The following is a 16927-nucleotide window of genomic DNA, read 5'->3' as shown; positions in this document are numbered from 1 at the left end:
TAAGGGGGCTACTTAAGTGGGTGGCACAACCAGTGCTGCAGGTCCACTAGTAGCCTTTAATCTACAGGCCCTAGGCACATATAGTGCACATTACTAGGGACTTATAAGTAAATTAAATAGTCCAATCAGGTATGATCCAAAGTTACCATGTTTAAAAAGGGAGAGAGCATATGCACTTTAGCACTGGTTAGCAGCGGTAAAGTGCGCAGAGTCTAAAAGCCAGCAAAAACAGTGTCCAAAAAGTGGAGGGAGGCATGCAAAAAGTTAGGGGTGACTACCCTAAGGCTGTCAGGTCTAACATGTGTCCCCCCCAGCTGAAAGTGGGGAGAGCTACCCGACCTCCTGGGAGCTCTCATCGCTAAGGCGGAAGTATCTGGAGAGACCATCAGCATTGGCGTGGTCAACCCCTGGGCGATGTTCCACTGTAAAGTCCATCCCCTGTAGGGAAATGGACCACTTCAAGAGTTTTGGATTCTCACCCCTCATCTGCATGAGCCATCTGAGGGGCCTGTGGTCTGTCTGACCCAGAAGTGAGTCCCAAACAGGTAGGGTCTTAGCTTCTTCAGTGCCCAGACCACAGCAAAAGCTTCTCTCTCAATAGCACTCCACCTCTGTTCCCGTGGTAATAGCCTTCTGCTAATAAAGACTACCGGTTGGTCTAGGCCCTCCTCATTTAGCTGTGCTAGAACTGCCCCTATGCCATTCTCTGAAGCGCCTGTCTGCACGATAAATTCCTGGGAGTAGTCAGGGGCCTTGAGCACGGGGGCCATGCACATGGCTTCCTTCAGGGCGTCAAAGGCTTTCTGACAAGCCTCTGTCCAATTCACCAACCTAGGTTGTTTCTTGGAAGTGAGTTCTGTCAAGGGTGACACAATGGTACCATAGCCCTTGACAAATCTACGGTAGTATCCTGTGAGGCCTAAAAAGGCTCTCACCTCAGTCTGCGTTCTAGGTGGTTGCCAGGCCTTGATAGTTTCAATCTTGGCCTGGAGTGGCTGCAGCTTGCCCCCACCCACTAGGTGTCCCAAGTACACCACAGAACCCTGCCCAATCTGGCACTTACTAGCCTTGATGGTCAGGCCTGCCTGTTGCAGGGCCTGAAGCACCTCCTTGAGGTGAAGCAGGTGTTCCTCCCAGCTGGAACTGTGGACAGCTATGTCATCCAGGTAGGCTGCACAGAAGGCATCCTTGCCAGCTAGGACCCCGTTAACCAACCGTTGGAAGGTGGCAGGGGCATTTTTCAATCCAAACGGCATCACCCGGAACTGGTAATGGCCATCAGGGGTTGAAAATGCGGATCTTTCTTTAGCCCCCTCAGTCAGGGCGATCTGCCAGTACCCTGAAGTAAGATCAAACGTACTCAGGAACTTGGCAGCGCCTAGCCTGTCAACGAGCTCATCAGCTCGGGGGATGGGGTGAGCATCAGTCCGTGTGACTGAGTTGAGACCCCGGTAGTCCACACAGAACCGGAGTTCTGGCTTCGCACCTGGGGCAGTAGCCTTAGGGACCAACACCACTGGGCTGGCCCAGGGACTACTGGATTTCTCGATAACCCCTAGAGCTAACATCTTGGAGACCTCCTCCTTGATGCTGGCCTTCACCTTATCCGATAACCTGTAAATTTTGTTCTTCACAGGGAGACTGTCACCGGTGTCAATGTCATGAACACAGAGGTGGGTCAGTCCAGGAATAAGGGAGAACAGGGGGGAGAACTGCTCCAACAGCTCATAGCAGTCTCCTTTCTGGTTTAGAGTCAGGGAGTCAGAAAGAATGACCCCGTTCACTGACCCATCACCTTCTTGGGCAGAGAGGAGGTCGGGGAGAGGTTCACTCTCTTCTTCCATTCCTTCATCTGTGACCAGAAGCATATTGATCTCCGACCTCTCAAAATGAGCCTTTAGTCAGTTAACATGGAGCACCCTTAGGGGGTTCCTAGGTGTCTGGAGGTCCACTAGGTAAGTGGCCTCCCCTTTCCGCTCCTTTACTTCAAATGGGCCAGACCAGCGGTCCTGGAGAGCTCTGGGCTCTACTGGCTCCATTACCCACACTTTGTCTCCAGGTTGAAACTCTACCAGGGTGGCCTTCTGGTCATACCAGCGTTTCATTACCTCTTGACTAGCCTCAAGGTTACTTTGGGCCTCTTTCCAGAAGCGGGTCATCTGGTTGCGGAGGGCCAACATGTAGCTGACCACATCCTGAGGGGGTGCCTTTGGAGCTTTCTCCAATCCCTCCTTGACAATGCTTAAGGGTCCCCTGACAGGGTACCGATAGAGAAGCTCAAAGGGACTGAACCCTACCCCTCTCTGGGGGACCTCTCTGTAAGCAAAGAGAAGGCATGGTAAGAGGACGTCCCACTTACGCCTCATGGCCTCAGGGAGGCCACCAATCATGCCTTTCAAGGTCTTGTTGAATCTCTCCACAAGACAATTAGACTGGGGGTGATAGGGTGTGGTGAACTTGTAGGTTACACCACACGCATCCCACAGAGACTTCATGTATGCAGACATGAAGTTAGTGCCTCTGTCAGACACTATCTCCTTGGGGAATCCCACACGGGTAAATATCCCCATCAGAGTTCTGGTCACCACCGGTGCAGTTACGGTCCTCAGAGGGATTGCCTCTGGGTAACGGGTGGCATGGTCCACCAGAACCAGGATGAACCTGTTGCCTAAGGCAGTTTTGGGGTCCAATGGACCAACAATGTCGATGCCCACCCTTTCAAAGGGGGTGCCAACGACAGGAAGTGGAATCAGGGGGGTTTTAACCCTTTTTCCTGCTTTACACTGGCCTGGCAGGTAGGACAAGATCTGCAGAACTGATCTGAGTTTGTCCTCATTCTGGGCCAATAAAAGTGGGTGACAAGCCTGTTAAAGGTCTTGCCTTGCCTCAGATGTCCTGCCAGGGGAATGTTGTGAGCCAGACCCAGTAGGAAGGTTCGGTAACACTGGGGGACCACCAGCGTACGTGCTGCCCCAAAGGCCGGAACCTTAGGCTCACTGTAGAGGAGATCATTCTCCCAATATAGGTGGTGATCGCCAGAGGCTTCACCTGCCGCCTGGTTTGAGGCTTGTTTCCTCAGACCTTCTAGAGTGGGACATTCTTTCTGCGCCTGGCAGAATTCCTCCCTGGTGGGTCCACCCTCAACTTGCCAGCCAGCAAGTTCAGGTAAGTCACCTAGGGTGGCAATGTCTTCCCCAGTTGGCTCGGGAGCCTCCTCCTCAGGAGCCCCGTCAGCCACTGCAGGAACTTCTGGGGCCGGTTTCCCGCGCCCCTTGTCCCTCCTCTTGGCGGCTCTCTGGGCCATCGTTCCAGGCTCCAGATGCCCTTGACTTCCCTCTCAGTCAGCCATGGACCGTGTGGTCATGCAGACCCACTCAGGTAACCCTAACATCTCCAGGTGAGACCTGAGCTCCACCTCTTTCCAGGCAGTATGCTCAAGATCAATGCCTAACAGACGATCTACAGGCATGGCAGGACTCACAGCTACTTTCAGAGTACCAGAGACCCACCCCCCCACTCAAAGGGAACCAGAGCCACCGGTAGGTGACTCTCACGATTGTTAGCGACTATGACCTGGTGGAATGTATTAGGGACTATCTGCTCTGTTGACACCAGCTGACTCTTGATAGTAGTCATACTGGTTCCTGTGTCACGCAGAGCCTCCACCTTCTGCCTATCAATGGTGACCCACTGCCTGTACTTGGAAGTATTTTGGGGCATGTGGGCTTTGGGCACCATTTCTCCTTCTCCCAGGGACACTAGGGAAATCTCTACCTGTTCCCCAAAGCTATCTGGGTCCATCTCCCCCCGAGCGCTACGCTAGTCAACCCAGGTGTCTGTCCGGTAGTGGACGGTGCTCTCTTGGAGCACTGGGGTTCGCCTTTATAGTGACCATACTGGTAACACTCCATGCATTTGGGGTTGGATTCTCCTGACCTGTCATATGTCCCTGGCTTCTTCCCAAATCTGGAAAAGGAAGGGTTGCCACCCCCTCCCTGGGAATTCTTTTGGGGGCCTTTGGAGAGTTCCTTATCTGTAAGTTTATCTCCCCCCTCTTTCTTTTGTTGGGAACCCTGACCACCTTTGTGGGAGTCCCCCCCAGGTACCTTCTTGGACACTCTGGTGCTAACCCAGAGGTCCGCCTCCTCAGCAAGCTTCCTGGGATCAGTCAGCTTGCTATCCACTAAGTGCTGGCGCAACTCTGTATAAGTAGTATTAAGCATATGCTCTATCAGATTGAAGTCATAAAACCTTTATAATCATCTACTTTGTTGCCCCGCACCCATCCATTCAGTGCCTTACTGGAGAAGTCAAAGAAATCTACCCATGTTTGTGTGGTTTGTTTGGTGCTGTCCCTGAACCTCTGACGGTATCCCTCAGGGGTCAGCCCAAACTTGGCAAGTAAAGAGGCTTTCTGAAGTGGGTATGTGTTTTGATCAGGTTGATCCAATGTGAGGAGTGTGTCCCTCCCCAATGGCGGTACATAACCCCACATAGCTACCCCCCATTGCCCTTCAGGAACCTCATGAGCCCTTAGTGCAACTTCATAAGCAGCTAACCATTTATCTATGTCATCTCCCACCACAAAACTGGGCACCACATTTTTGGGTATACGAACCTTCTTTTCTCCAGCAGGTCCTGTCAGTATGCTGCCACCTTTATTGCTGGATTCAGACTGCTTTGCCTTGAGATCCAGCTCCTTGAGACTCAGTTCATGAGCCAATAACAGTTTCTTTTCAGCCAAGGCTCTCTCAGCTGCAGCTTCAGCTCTTTCAGCTTCAACCTGTTTGGCTGCTCTTTCAGCCTCAGCTTGCTTGGCTTCTCTTTCTGCCCTTCTTTCCTCCTGTTGAGCCTCAATTTTCAGTTTTGCCATTTGCAATTGGAACTCCCTTTCCTCTCTCCTTTCCTCTGCGGTCAGGCTTTGCACAGAGACACTGCTCCCTGGTCTGGAAGGGGGCACAATTGCAGTGGTAACACCATTCACAGATAGTGAAAACTCCTCTGAGGGGCCATTTTCTGGCTCCTCTTCCTCATCATCCTCTTCTAAATGGGCTTCTGCCCAGGCTCTCAATGCCACTTGAAAGTCCTCCTTTTTGGAGGCCCCTTGGGTGGGTACCCTCATTGCCCTGCAGAATCCTCTTAGTTGTTTGACCGTATATGTATCCAACCGGACTAGGTCAAAGTCTCCTGTCTGAGACCCAGTCAGAGACATGTTGAGTGAGGATTTAGTTTTTGAAAATTGTCAAGAAAAATGAATTTGCAAAAAGAGATAAAAATCAAGTTGACCTTCAACTGTGGGTAGGTAGTGAAATACTTAGCTACTGTATGTCACTGCACAAATACAAGTCCTATTCTCACCGCTGATCACCAATGTTTGGTTGGCAGTCAGGTTACCCCCTGTCCAAGCAAAAGCCCTCACTCTAGTCAGGGTAAGTCACACACAATCCAAGATTATCCGGTGCCCACCCTCTGGTAGCTTGGCACGAGCAGTCAGGCTTAACTTAGAAGGCAATGTGTAAAGTATTTGTGCAATAAATCATACAATACCACCATATAACACCACAAAAATACACCACACAGTGTTTAGAAAAATATATAATATTTATCAGGATAATTGTAGGTCAAAAAGAATAAAGTTGCAATGTGAAATTGTAGAGATATCACTGAAAAGTGATATAAAGTGTCTTAAGTCTTTAGAATATAAACCAAGTCTCTTTCAAGCACAAGTACCTGGTTTGGAGTGGAAGAATCTCCTCAGAGGGCCACAAAAGAAGAGGTGCGTGGAAAAAGGGTGTGTGCGTCGATTTCTCCCCAGCACACACGGACTTGCGTCGTTATTTTCCACGCGGGGGAGTCGTGCGTCGTTTTCCGGCGCGCGGACAGTCTCTTTCTGTGGATCGCGGGGATTACCAGATGTCCCGGGTCTGTGCGTGGATTTTCCTGCTTGTTTTCCGGCTGCGCGTCGTTCTGCGGGGCTGCGTGTCGAAGTTTCGATCTCACGGCAGGCGTCGCGTCGATTTCTCCTTGGAAGTCGGGCGGCGTTGTCCTTGCGGGGCCGTGCGTCAAAGTTTCGATCGTCCCGAAGGCGTCGCGTCGATCAGCGTCGGTGTGCGGCGTTTTTCGTGCCGCGGAACAAGCTGTGCGTCGAAAATTTCGGCGCACGGAGCGTCCAAGTGAAAAAGAGAAGTCTTTTTGGTCCTGAGACTTCAGGGAACAGGAGGCAAGCTCTATCCAAGCCCTTGGAGAGCACTTTCACAACCAGACAAGAGTTCAGCAAGGCAGCAGGCCAACAGCAAGGCAGCAGTCCTTTGTAGAAAGCAGACAGGTGAGTCCTTTGAGCAGCCAGGCAGTTCTTCTTGGCAGGATGTAGTTTCTGGTTCAGGTTTCTTCTCCAGCAAGTTTCTGATGAGGTAGGGCAGAGGCCCTGTTTTATACCCAAAAGTGCCTTTGAAGTGGGGGAGACTTCAAAGAGTGGCTAAGAAGTGCACCAGGTCCCCTTTCAGTTCAATCCTGTCTGCCAGGGTCCCAGTAGGGGGTGTGGCAGTCCTTTGTGTGAGAGCAGGCCCTCCACCCTCCCAGCCCAGGAAGACCCATTCAAAATGCAGATGTATGCAAGTGAGGCTGAGTACCCGGTGTTTGGGGTGTGTCTGAGTGAATGCACAAGGAGCTGTCAACCAAGCCCAGCCAGACGTGGATTGTAAGGCACAGAAAGATTTAAGTGCAAAGAAATGCTCACTTTCTAAAAGTGGCATTTCTAGAATAGTAATATTAAATCCGACTTCACCAGTCAGCAGGATTTTGTATTACCATTCTGGCCATACTAAATATGACCTTCCTGCTCCTTTCAGATCAGCAGCTGCCACTTCAACAATGTATGAGAGCAGCCCCAATGTTAGCCTATGAAGGGAGCAGGCCTCACAGTAGTGTAAAAACGAATTTAGGAGTTTTACACTACCAGGACATATAACTACACAGGTACATGTCCTGCCTTTTACCTACACAACACCCTGCTCTAGGGGTTACCTAGGGCACACATTAGGGGTGACTTATATGTAGAGAAAGGGGGGTTCTAGGCTTGGCAAGTACTTTTAAATGCCAAGTCGAAGTGGCAGTGAAACTGCACACACAGGCCTTGCATTGGCAAGCCTGAGACAAGGTTAAGGGGGCTACTTAAGTGGGTGGCACAACCAGTGCTGCAGGTCCACTAGTAGCCTTTAATCTACAGGCCCTAGGAACATATAGTGCACATTACTAGGGACTTATAAGTAAATTAAATAGTCCAATCAGGTATGATCCAAAGTTACCATGTTTAAAAAGGGAGAGAGCATATGCACTTTAGCACTGGTTAGCAGTGGTAAAGTGCGCAGAGTCTAAAAGCCAGCAAAAACAGTGTCCAAAAAGTGGAGGGAGGCAGGCAAAAAGTTAGGGGTGACTACCCTAAGGCTGTCAGGTCTAACAATTACCATAACTGTTTGTATATACCATGCAGCCTTGAAAAAGTCAACGAAAGACGTGTTGGCTTGCTTATGCAAAGATGTTTATCCAACTGAGTACGATGGCTGTGGTTAAGGAACGTTGATCACTCGATGGACCTATGCTGATACCTTCCAATAAAGGATCATTTCGCAACTGTTTTCAACTGAAAGACTGATTTATATATATGGACTTTTTGAGTGCGGCGGTGTCTGTTATTAATTATGTTTAATAAGAATATAGCTCACATACAGGTTGCACATGAACTCTGATATGCCTCTTACTCAGTGTCACTAGAACTATTTGATTTAACGGTTCCTGAGTTTTCCGCATAATTATGGATTTGTTGCATTTGCAGCATAAGTCCATAATCTGCAGGTTTTTTTAAATAACAACAAATACTTTTGTTTCTAGATCAAAAAAGATCAAACGTTACTCAAAATACAGCAAATCTTGTCGCTGCACGGTGGAAAGCCCTTTGCAAATGATAACTGGTCACCTTTTATTGCTAATTGCTAAGTGAAGATGAACGGCAAAATAATGAAGTAATACTATCACAAAATGTGCCGCATTAGGCCACATCATTTGCATTTTCTGTAAACCCACCAACCTAACTTGGTACTTTCCTGCCACATAATTCCAGTGGCCTGCAATTAGATCACTATAACCATTAAGATCAGGGTAGGGCCAGCAATGTTCTAGTTCATGTTTATAAACTCTCACTTTTACTAAATATAGCTCAATGCAGTGCTATAATCCCAAGTACCAGGGTAAAATGTTACATTGTGTTACAGAAGTGTTTTTTGTTTTTTTTCTCCAATTTTGATGATGCCGGACTCTTTTTCCTCCATTCTAGGTAATGGGGGATTTTTACGTCTTTTGTTGTGAGCCCTGACAGACACTTTGCTTTTCATTCATGCAAAGGCAGGGCTCACTTAACACCTAAGGGAACAGCTAATCGCTGATATCATGCAGATGCAGTGATCAGATGTCTGATGTCCTTTCAGCCCATGGCTGTGAGGCCCAGAGGAGGGGCACGCTCCTTTGGGTCTCGCAGCACCGAACCACTGCTGCCCCCTGAGCCTCGCAACATGGAAGCTTTTAAAAAGGTGGTGCAAGGTCCCTTACTTATGAGCAGGCGTGGAGCCCTGGGCAGTGGTCCACACTGCCCATGTCTAGTGCCGGCCTAACAGTGCCTTCAATAACAGGAAGTACATACTGCATACACACAGTTTATATAAGTATTTTCACAAAAGAAAAGAGAGAATAAAAAAACTATTTAAACAGGTTTTCTGTTATAAACAGTTTATTGGATCTATGTCAATGAGTAATGTGTCACGTGACCAGTACATCCATTATTATTAGCAGAGATTAGTCTTACTAGTAGGCACCTGGGCACCTAGCCTGCTGCCTTCAGTTCCTGCTTGTTCCAGCCTGGTCCTGTTGCCTCGGTTTGACCAAGTACCAACGCCGCTGCTTGGGTTTTCCCACCCAGGTTTTCCCACTTACGGTTCTCCTGCCAACAGAAGTCACACCCATCCCAGCACCTAATTAATGCAAGACGCAGCAGGTGTACCACTGGTGCACTAAAACCAAGCTCAACTCTGCCTGGATTGTGCCCAGAGCCATGAACCCTGGCCCTCCTAACCCCTTCAGATACACCATCACTAAGCTCTACACCCATGACCCCAGACATTGCAACGAACACTGCCACCGTGGCAATCCATGCTCCACAGTAGGACCTTTCACCCGCACCCATTGCCACTTCACCTGCCATGGCACACATACTAGTCCAATGACCAGCCCCACCCTGACCACACCACAGACACCACCTGAACAAAAACACCAACTCCCATGTGCCCTTCTCAACAAACGCTCACTATGCAAACACACCACAGAGATTTGGGACCTCATATCACACCAGACATCCTGTTCCTCACTGAGACCTGGCTCAAATCCACTTACTTACCCGACATCACTACCTTAATACCTGAAGGGTACAAGATCACCCACTGGGACCTCATCAGTAAGCATGGCAGAGGGATCACCATCATACACAAGGATTCCATCCGATGCACCCCCTCAAATGACGACATCACTCGAGCCATGGAAAACCTCAATTTTTGACTCCAAACAGACAGCAAAACTTCCATCGGGGCACCCTTGCCTACCGCCCTCCAGGACCATGTCCAGCCTTCTGCAACTTCATCACTGACTTTATTGTTTCCCCTTGCCATAGGATCCTACAACTACATTCTCTTAGGCGATCTCAACTTCTATCTCAATGACCACAATGACATCAACACTATCAACCTCCTCAACAGTATGAACAATATCAGACTTACTCTACTCATCCATGATCCCACTCATGTCGCAGGCCACACACTAGACTCCATCTTCACCTCCAGCAACCGCTTCAGGTACAGCCACACTATTCAACTCACTTGGACTGACCACTCCATAGTCAACTTCAACATCACCACCTCATGGACGTACGCTCCAGTCTGCAAAATGCCCCCTATCGCAGCTGGAGCAAAATCTTAAAGGACACATGGATCAACGCCGTCAACACCAACCACTCCATCTCCTCCAAGAACATAGACCAGAATGGCAGAATCTTCAACAATTAAATCACCAACTGTGCTGACAGTATTGCTCCCATCAGCAACAACAACCACAGAACAGCTGGTACACTGAAGACCTCAGAACCCCGAAAACACTGTAAACAACTGGAAAGGAGATGGCACACCAGCAAGGACACAAACGACAAAACTGCCTTCAAAACAGCTCTCTATCTCTACCACAGACAGTTGAGTGAATCAAAGAAAAAGGCCTTAGCCTCATGCATTGAATTAAGCTCTAATAACAGCAAAGAAATCTTCAATATCGTCAAAGAATTCTCCAAGCCGTAAGTTGTAACAAACCACATTACCCTCTCACAGTAACTCTGTAACAACCTTGCAAACTTCTACCACAACAAGATCACAATCATCTAAAGAAACTCCAAAATTCAGCCCAAGGTCACTGACTTCAAGCACCACGATGACCCCGCTATCACAGACATCCGATTAACCGACTAGAGCCAGCTTGTCCCACAGAACACCTCCTCCATCATGAACTCGGTCCACTCAGGGGCCCCAATCGACCCTTGCCCTCACAACATCTTCAACCTAGGCAAAGCCAAAATCAGTCACGTATTCACCACCCTGTTCAACACCTCAATTGCCACAGCCACCTTCCCGGAGGACTGGAAGCACACATAAGTCAATGCCCTATTAAAGAATTTAATGGCAGACCCCAGCGAACTCAACAACTACTGACCAATCTCCCTGCTCACATTCCGATCAAAATATTGGAAAAAGTCATCAACCAACAACTCTCCTCCCTTCTGGAGCAGAATCTCCTACTCAACTCCTCCCAATCAGCATTCTGCAGCAACCACAGCATTGAGACAACCGTCATCATGGCTACTGACGACATCTAAGCCCTAACCACAGGAGGTGAGATTGCAGCTCTGATCCTCTTAGACCTAACAGCAGCCTTTGAAACATTCTCCTACCGCACACTCATCACAAGGCTGCTCAACATAGGCATCCAAGGAGCCACTCTCAGAAGGATTGCCTCTTTCCTCACAGGAAGAATACAAACAAATCTGCCTTTCCTTCGTTCACCTCCGAGCTCAAGGAAATCATCTGTGGAGTACTCCAAGGATCATTGCTCAGCCCAACCCTCTTCAACCCTTATTTGACTCCTCTGGCCACTATCGTCAAATCCCATGGACTCAACATCATGTCCTATGCCGATGACACACAACTCATCCTCTCCCTCTCTGAAGACACCACGAACACCAAGACCAACTACCACAACTGCATGACAGACATTGGTAACTAGATGAAAGACAACTGCCTGATACTCAACACTGGCAAAACAGAGGTAGTGATCTTCGGTAAAAAACGCTTCCCATGGGATGCATCCTGGTAGTCCTCAGAACTCTGACTTACTCCTACCCCCAGTGACCATGCTAGGAACCTAGGCATCATTTTGGACAACAAGCTAACCATGGCGACTCAGGTCAACTCTGTCTCCTCATCATGCTTCTTCATCCTCTGCATGCTTCCCAAGATATCCAAATTGCGGCCCCAAAGAACAAAACACACCATCACCCAGGCCCTAATCTTTAGCCGACTGGAGTATGGCAATGCTCTCTACGCAGGGATCGCATCACACCACCTTCAACAACTACAGACTAATCAGAACGCTGCAGCCAGACTCATACTGGATCTCCTCAGACTAACCTATAACACCCCCTACCTCAGGGAACTCCACTGGCTCCTCATACAGAAAGGATGCCAGTCCAAGCTTCCGACCCACACATACAAGGACCTACAAAACTAGAACCACTGCCTGAACTTCCATCAGCCCACCAGACACCTCCCCCCCTCTGCTTCCCTTTCTCTAAACCTCGGCCCCCCACGCATCAGACATAGCAGATTTGAAGGTTGCTCCTTCCATGCCATTGGAAGGATGGAACAAATTACTCTATCATCTCCAGACCTCCCCATCTCTTCCAGAGTTCCAAAAATCCATGAATACATGGCTATATAGCTATTCAACTGGACCCAGCCAGCACCTGGATACCCTCACAGGTGACAAGAAGCTTTCTACTAATCTACCGATTGATTGATTGATTGATTATAACGGCGGGAAGGAGCCCCCCTCGCCACGGTGAGCAAAGAAAGAGACCACATTTCATAACATTTAACAACCAACCAAGCTTTCACCAGACTGGCGTGCAACTGCCTCTCCAGAAAATCCCTAAGCCCCCTCTCTCTCTTCAAACTGATCAAATCATGAACTTCACTTTAGGACTATTAACTGGTCACAACACCTAGAAAAAGCCTTTCCACCGTATTTTTATTCAACTGTTAAGTGGCAGGCTGCCTACTTGGCTTTGTATTGGATGGATTGCCAATTAACTAAACAACAAAAAACTGAAAGAATACTTTTTTAATGTAATTTGCCCTTCCTAATATTACACCATGAGTGAGATAACGGTGCATATCAGACCGCTATTAATGTAAAGAAGAAAATAAATCCTACTCTGGAGCAGAGGGGCATTTGAAGGGAGATGAACAACGTTCCTACCATTCAATTACAGCAGATACATAGGATACTGAGTTAGTGATTTTGGCCAGGTAGCTCAAAAGCTCTTACATTACAATGGTATAATTTCAGGCAATTCCCATGCTCCCTGCTATACGGCAGAGACAAAAGATAAAGAGGTCCTTGTTGAGAATGTCCTCTTTCTGACCATGCGCTCTGGACTCCTTATGTCCTAACCAAACATAAAGGTAAATAATAAACAGCACATCTATTAAGAAGTCAGTGTAAATTAATTGAAAAGCAACGGCTGTAGTTGCCATTCTCTCTAAAGGTAACTGCATATCAGGAATTTGTGCTTAAAGTTGTTGACCATTAACTCTACAGCAATGTTTTGAACCCCATTATGAATCAGCATAAAAACATGGAACCTAATCAGTTAAGGAGTGAACCTGGACATAGTTAAAATGACTATTCATGTGCAGCATCAGAGGATAGTAGGTATTTGCTGTCAGATAGTAATTTGGAATGTTCAAAAGTGAGGAATAACAAAAAGGATAAATGGCGAGCAGCTGAAACAACTAGTTTGCACAATTTAAAGTAAAACAAAATTAACAAATGGTTAAAAATAATGTCAATACTAGTGTCAAAGGAGGGGAAACTAAGAGTGTATGAGAAATACAGGAAATTGTGGATGATAAACGCAAGTTAGAAAATAGACTAGAAATGTAAAAAAAAGAAATCTCAGACTAGAATGCCTAGAAGAAATAGGGTACTTACAGGCAACTTCATCCAAGGATGTGACTACAAGCCAAGGAACTTTTCTTTCTGACATTTTTGAACGCAAGATTGTAATCTTCTCCTTCCATGATAAACCTAAAATTAAGAATGTGAGACAAATTTACTACAGCAGACAGTGCCCTTTGTTTTTGGGCTTCAATGCTCCCAAAATGAAGATTTTCTAGTTATCCCTACAATATGTCAATGTGGTCATATTCCTTTTTCTTTTTGTTTATTTATTGCATAATAAGTGATTAGTAGAATCTTTCAAGGTATTTAACATTATCCCTCTGTCAGAATTACTGATAGTTTTCACTCAACACCAGTGAACAAGTCTATTAGAAAAAAAAGCAAGGAATTACAACAGTGTTTCTTAACCTTTTGGCTTATGTGGACCCCCACTAAATCTCTTTGGAACGTGGGGACACACAGTGAATCATTATTGGAACCTGTGGACCCCTACTGAATCACTCCTGGAAGCTAGAGACCCCGGTCTAAGAAATTTCAATGATTTGAATCGCAAAACAGTACAGACAAATACTGCCACAAGCATTCATAAAACAAATAAACAAATAAGGAATTATCTTACTTAATTTACAAACTAATATACAAAAATCAACATTCTTATTGAAAAAAAAGGTTACAACTTTTCTAAATATCGAATGAGGCCACCCATCATCTGTTTACTGAGCTTACGCTGATCCCCACAAATCCATCTAAGTAAATATTTAGCCTTCAATTTCCAATTCCTTCATATTTTCTGAATGTTTTAAAATTGTCAATTCACATTTTGCCACTTTATTTATATACACTTTATTAATCTGTTAGCATTTCTTTTACATTTTCTAAGCAGTCGCAGGCACCTTGAGTAAATGCTGTAGACCCCTAGGAGTCCCCAGACGACAGGATATGTACCACTGAATTACATTTTATTGGTTTCGAAAAACATTGTTCCTTTTTTTTTTATCTTCCACCATTTTGAGGGAAGCCAGGGTGGAAAAATACAAAGAAGATGAGCTCCTCAAATAATGTCAAATAATAAGCGTGCCATAAAATGGGAGCCCATTATAAGTTCAAATTAGTTAGTGGCCAAAATGTATGATTTAGTTTCAACCCACCAATTAACTGCTGGATTCTGTACATATACACCTAGTCAGATTAAGGCCTTGCATGCAGAACTTTTTTCTTCCTTGATAGGGCTATTTTGTAGAACCATTAGGGGGAACAAACAGCCGAAAGTAGGTAATTGCCACAGGTGGTTCAACAAAGCATGCAAAGAGACCAAGCGCAGACTCTTGGAAGCATTAAAACGAAAAGATAGATCCATAATAATCTTGGCAAGGCGTGAGTACGCATTTGTAATAAAGACCAGCAAGACTCAGTGGGAGGAGATAACATGGCAGACATTACTATGAACAGTAAAGGAAAGAAACTCAAAGCAGTTTTGGTCTTTGGTGGCACAAAATGGGTGGAACGAGAATCCCAGACCCTACTGCCACATTCCCGCTGATAACTGGATCAGTCACTTTACTGAATTATATAGACAGGAGTCTGTTTTTCCTATTGGTAAAAAAACATGCAAAAGCATGTGGTACTCCTTGTGTAGGTGGGCTTACACCATTTACCCAGCGGGAAACCGAAATAGCCATTAAGGCCCAAAAATCAGGAAAGGCATCCGGATTAGATGGAAAACCTTCTGATTTGTTTAAATCTGACCTTAACTACTGGGGCCCTTATGTAAACAGCGTGTCTAACTCTGTTTTGGTGGATGGCAACCCTCCCTGTTCCTGGAAAGGTGCGATAATCGTTCAAATTTATTAAAAAGGGTACATGTCAGTTCCAGGCAATTATAGACTAATTAGTCTGTTAGACAATCTGCAAAACATGTTTTCCTAAAAGGGCCTGTGCAGGCGCAAAGACTGGATAGAGGGAGGAAAACGACGCATAAGTCACCTGCAGGCGGGCTGTAGACAGAAGACAAGCACAGTAGACCAGGTCTTCCGCTTTCTCACAATTAAATAGAGGACGGTGGACCTGGATGCTGGGAGACTCTTCATTGCCTTCGTGAACCTCAAATCTGCTTTTTATTTGGTCCCTCAACACAATCTATGGGAGGTTCTAGGTAGGGCCGGAGTCCCGGGCCCTCTGCTAAATCTGATCCGAGGATGATATTTCGAGAGCTATGCCAGAATAAGGTGGGGAACAAATGGGGAACTAACAAGAGAGCTTCCAATACAGAAAGGGGTGAGGCAGGGATGTGTTTTGGCTCCCACACTCTTTTTACAAATGCCTGTATCCCTTATTTATAAGATTGTGTTAATGAAGCACGTAAATTGGGTGGGGCAAAGACCCTGTGTCTATTGTTTGCTGATGACATCTTACTACGTTCGCAAACTGCCTCTGGTCTTGCTAGGCAACTTGAGAAGTTCACTGGATTCTGTAGGGAGTATGATTTACAAATAAATGTCACCAAGACAAAATATATGGTCTTTGGGGATATAAAATATAAAGTGAGGAAAAAGATACTGCTAGATGGCAAAACCCTAGAAAGAGTTCCCGACTTTGACTACTTGGGATTTAGGCTGGAGGACTCACACAAATGGGCAGCCCAATTATTGAAATGCTCTACGGGTTTGAAACAAAAGGCAGGAGGTAGCTTGAGATTCGCTGGTAGATCCCCCAGATTTTCCATTACACCTGCAATGGAAATATATAAAAGCCAAGCCAGAGAAGGGGCTTTATATGGCACAGAGCTATGGGGATTATGGTAATACGAAAGATCAGGCGAGATGAGAGAATTCTTTCATAAAGGCCTTGTTAAAAATCCCTGAAAGCTCCCCCACATTGCCCATTCCAATGGACCTGAATTTACATTCCATCTCAGACATAGCTGCACTAAGGCCATTACAGTACTGGATTAGGATTTGGTTTACAGATACCCTACCCCCAAATAGAACATGTCTGAGAGCTTTGTTAGTTGCCCCATTAATTGAAAAAATTGCATGGTGCAGTTACGTCAAAAATACTTTTATTAAACTTGGGTTTGGCCTTTATTGGTCAGATGCTTCTCATCTCCCAAAGAATGCTAGGCAGATCCTGAAGGATGCATATGGGTTATGTTTGCAAGTAGCAGAGCTAGCATCGTTTTCTTCCGCCAGGATGACGGCTAGTTATTTATCAGCTTAGTGTCATCATGATTTGAGCTCTATCTGGATATGATCATATCACCCTCAGCACACCCACTTTATATCAGATTTGGATCTTTATTGTTGCGTGTTCTCACTTCCAGATGGAACCAATCTGATAGTCAAATAGACTCTTGCCCAATTGTTTGCAAAGCCAAAGAGTGCATTGCCCATATTCCATTCCACTGTTCCACTTTGCAAATCCTTGGTTCTCGGGGATCGGCACTCGACCCATAGGATCTGCAAAACAAGCCCTCACAGGACTGTGGCATGTGCATTGGCAAATTTCTTAGAGGCAATTTGGCACATTAGAGCCAAATCCTTGAGTGCTAATGTATAACTCATATTCAGTAAGTTCATAGCTGTGCTTTGACCAAAGAGCTGTTTCT

At 46.3% G+C, this 16927-nt stretch overlaps 1 protein-coding gene across 1 annotated transcript in view; it reads right to left on the bottom strand.

Moving 5' to 3' along the window:
• Window positions 1-16927, bottom strand: part of XPNPEP1 (X-prolyl aminopeptidase 1) — a 433587-nt gene that overhangs the window by 275485 nt on the left and 141175 nt on the right. Inside the window, exon 8 of the mRNA XM_069239428.1 lies at window positions 13354-13449. Within this exon, the coding sequence (XP_069095529.1) occupies window positions 13354-13449 (96 nt within the window). The remainder of the gene's footprint in view (window positions 1-13353; window positions 13450-16927) is intronic.

Source organism: Pleurodeles waltl, chromosome 6, assembly GCF_031143425.1.
Source record: "Pleurodeles waltl isolate 20211129_DDA chromosome 6, aPleWal1.hap1.20221129, whole genome shotgun sequence".
In the NCBI taxonomy this organism is placed as follows: Eukaryota; Metazoa; Chordata; class Amphibia; order Caudata; family Salamandridae; genus Pleurodeles; species Pleurodeles waltl.
The sequence above is the reverse complement of the archived record's forward strand: the minus strand, read 5'-3'. Positions and strand labels throughout refer to the sequence as shown.